The 2,606-nt window shown below is 56.0% G+C and overlaps 1 protein-coding gene across 1 annotated transcript; it reads right to left on the bottom strand.

Moving 5' to 3' along the window:
- Positions 1 to 530: 530 nt before the first annotated feature.
- LOC102968915 (interferon-induced transmembrane protein 1) lies at positions 531 to 1,689 on the bottom strand. Its single transcript, XM_007094211.3, has 2 exons — positions 1,408 to 1,689; positions 531 to 892 (listed from the first exon to the last, which is right to left on the bottom strand). Exons 1-2 carry the CDS (start codon positions 1,588 to 1,590, stop codon positions 698 to 700), a joined length of 378 nt encoding a protein of 125 aa, XP_007094273.1. The 5' UTR covers positions 1,591 to 1,689; the 3' UTR covers positions 531 to 697.
- Between the last annotated feature and the right edge of the window lie 917 nt (positions 1,690 to 2,606).

The following is a 2,606-nucleotide window of genomic DNA, read 5'->3' on the forward strand; positions in this document are numbered from 1 at the left end:
CTTCCCCTCAGGCTTCCTGTCCATCGGGGCCTCCTCGCCAGGTCTGATGATCGGCTTCTGCAGTCAGCCCACGGTGGAGAGCTCTGTCCCCACTCCCAGCCCCAGAGGAGCAAAGACAGAGCTGGGGGGCTTGCCGAGCGCAGCGAAGTCTAGAACTCCCAGGAGGGGCTGGGAGCCCGCGGCTCCGTCCGCTGCGCCCACAGGTGCCAAACCCCACGGCCATCGCAGAGGGCCCGAGCCGCCCGTTCACGTTCTCTCCAGCACCACCCTGCCACACACCTGGGGAGGGACCCTCACCCTCAGGCCCAAGGGTGCTCTGCACACGGGACCTCCTCGCGCCAGGGTCCCCTATCCTAGGACCCCGGTGCAGCTGTTGTTCCCGGCAGGAGGCCAGAAACCAGCACCAGCTGAGGACATGCCCTGCCCCAGCCAGAGCTGCACAGCTGGGCAAGGGGGGCGGTGGGCTCGGTCTCAGGGGCAGGCTGGCGACTCCCGGCAGGGCCCCCCACCCAGGGGACATCACCGCACCGTCACACACAAGGGTACTTTATTGCGTTCAGTTGTGGTCAGGGAAGTCTGCTTAAGCACAGGGTACAGGGGTGGGTGCTGAGGGACGGGCCCAACACAACAGCCCAGGAAGCATGGGAAGCACAGCCACAATGGATGCTGGAGGACTGGTGTCTCCTGCCATGAGCAGCTAGTGGTGGCCTCTGCTATTCTGCATAACCCTTAAAATGATATTGTAGGCCGTCATGTAGGCAATCACCAGAAGAACAATGAATCCAATGGTCAGAATGATGCCCAGGACCAGGGCCCAGATGTTCAGGCACTTGGCGGTGGAGGCATAGGTCTGGGCCCCGATCAGGTCACCCACCATCTTCCTGTCCCTAGACTGGGGAGAGGAGATGGAGAATGGGATCAGGAGCGGGTTCTGGCGACAGCCAGGCTGGTCCCCGTCCACAGCAGCCTCCACATGCTCTTCACCCCGGTCGGGGACCCACCCCCCCCCCCCCCCGCTTTCCCGGAGCCTGAGCAGGACAGTGGCCCTTGGGTCCCGTCCCTCCTGGGGCCTCCAGCTCCTTCTTCAGACTCTCAGCCTCTCCTGGAGACCCCAGGGCGCCCCGTCCCTCTGCGTAGGTCCAGTCACTGGCCTCTCCCACTGAGAGGCGGCTTCCGGTGAGTTCCTTTGTTCTTTCTGGGAGAGCCCTGGAGCCACATCTCAGTCTGAGGGATGTCCTTGGGAACTGGGGACAAAGGCCACTCCTGGCCATCCCCGGGCCCCTCCTGCAGCCTCACTGCTACCACGCATGGACTCCCCCTCCCCCCCTCCCCATGCCTTCGGGGCAGGCGGACCTCCGCAGGCTCACCTGCACTTTCTGGGAGAACCCCCCCAACACACACACCCACCTTCACGGAGTAGGCAAAGGCCACGAAGCCCAGGCAGCACCAGTTCATGAAGATTGTGTTGAACAGGGACCAGACGATGTGGTCGGGCACAGATGTCTCAGTCTGGATATTGATCACAGTGGTGGCCATGGGAGCTGAGCTCTGGGGCCCCTCCAGGATGTCCACCTTATTGTCCTTTAACATCTCCAGCTTTGGAATGAGCAGCCGTCCCAGGTGAATAAGCGTTGGGAAATGAGTTTCTGATGCAGAGAGGGAGCAGGTGTGGTCTGGACCCTGATAGGGTGCTTAGGGCCCCTCCTTCTCCAGGGTACATTTAATTTCTCAGAAGTTTCTCTTTCCTGTTTTGCATGTGGGTGAAACTTGCGGGCACTAAGGAAGTCGGCCAGCTACTGAGTGTCAGTTTCCACCAGAGCATGGTGGGACGAAGGGCTGTGTTTACCTCGTCTTTACTTTCTGTTACTATAAGTTATGTAACTCGTATTCTATATTACTTGATTAAATTTTTTTGAATGTTTTTATTTATTTTTGAAGGAGAGAGAGACAGAGCATGGGGGGGGGGGGCAGAGAGCGAGGGAGACAGAATCCGAAGCAGGCTCCAGGCTCTGAGCTGTCAGCCCAGAGCCTGTCGCAGGGCTCGAACTCACAGACTGCGAGATCAAGACCTGAGCCGAAGTCGGACGCTTAACCGACTGAGCCACCCAGGCGCCCCTTGTATTTTTATTCATGTAAAATGCATAACAGAACTTGCTGCTTTATCCATTTTACGGTATCATTTAGTGGCTTCTTGTACATTCTTGTTGTGCAAACGTTACTCATAGTTAATCACAGAACATTTTTGTAACACAGAAACCGAATCCCATATGGATCATTCAGTCCTTCCTGATTTCCTCCTCTCCCAGCTCCTGGCATTCACTGATCTCTTTGGCATCTCTCTTGATTTTCCTCGTCTGGGGTGTCATGTGTATGGCTTTGTGTAATGTGTGGTCCTCTGAATGCCTTCTTCCACTTCAAATAATGTTTTGAAGCTGAATTTTGTTTTAGCATCTATCACTACTTCTTTCCTTTTGATGGCCAAGTAATACTCTGTCATATGGATATACCACATTTTGCATCCAGTAGTAATTTGCTGGACATTTAAACTGTCTCCGCTACTTGGCTACTATTAATAATGAGTGTTTCGTTCATTCAGTGCCCAGTAG

This window comes from Panthera tigris, chromosome D1, assembly GCF_018350195.1.
Source record: "Panthera tigris isolate Pti1 chromosome D1, P.tigris_Pti1_mat1.1, whole genome shotgun sequence".
NCBI classification, from domain to species: Eukaryota; Metazoa; Chordata; class Mammalia; order Carnivora; family Felidae; genus Panthera; species Panthera tigris.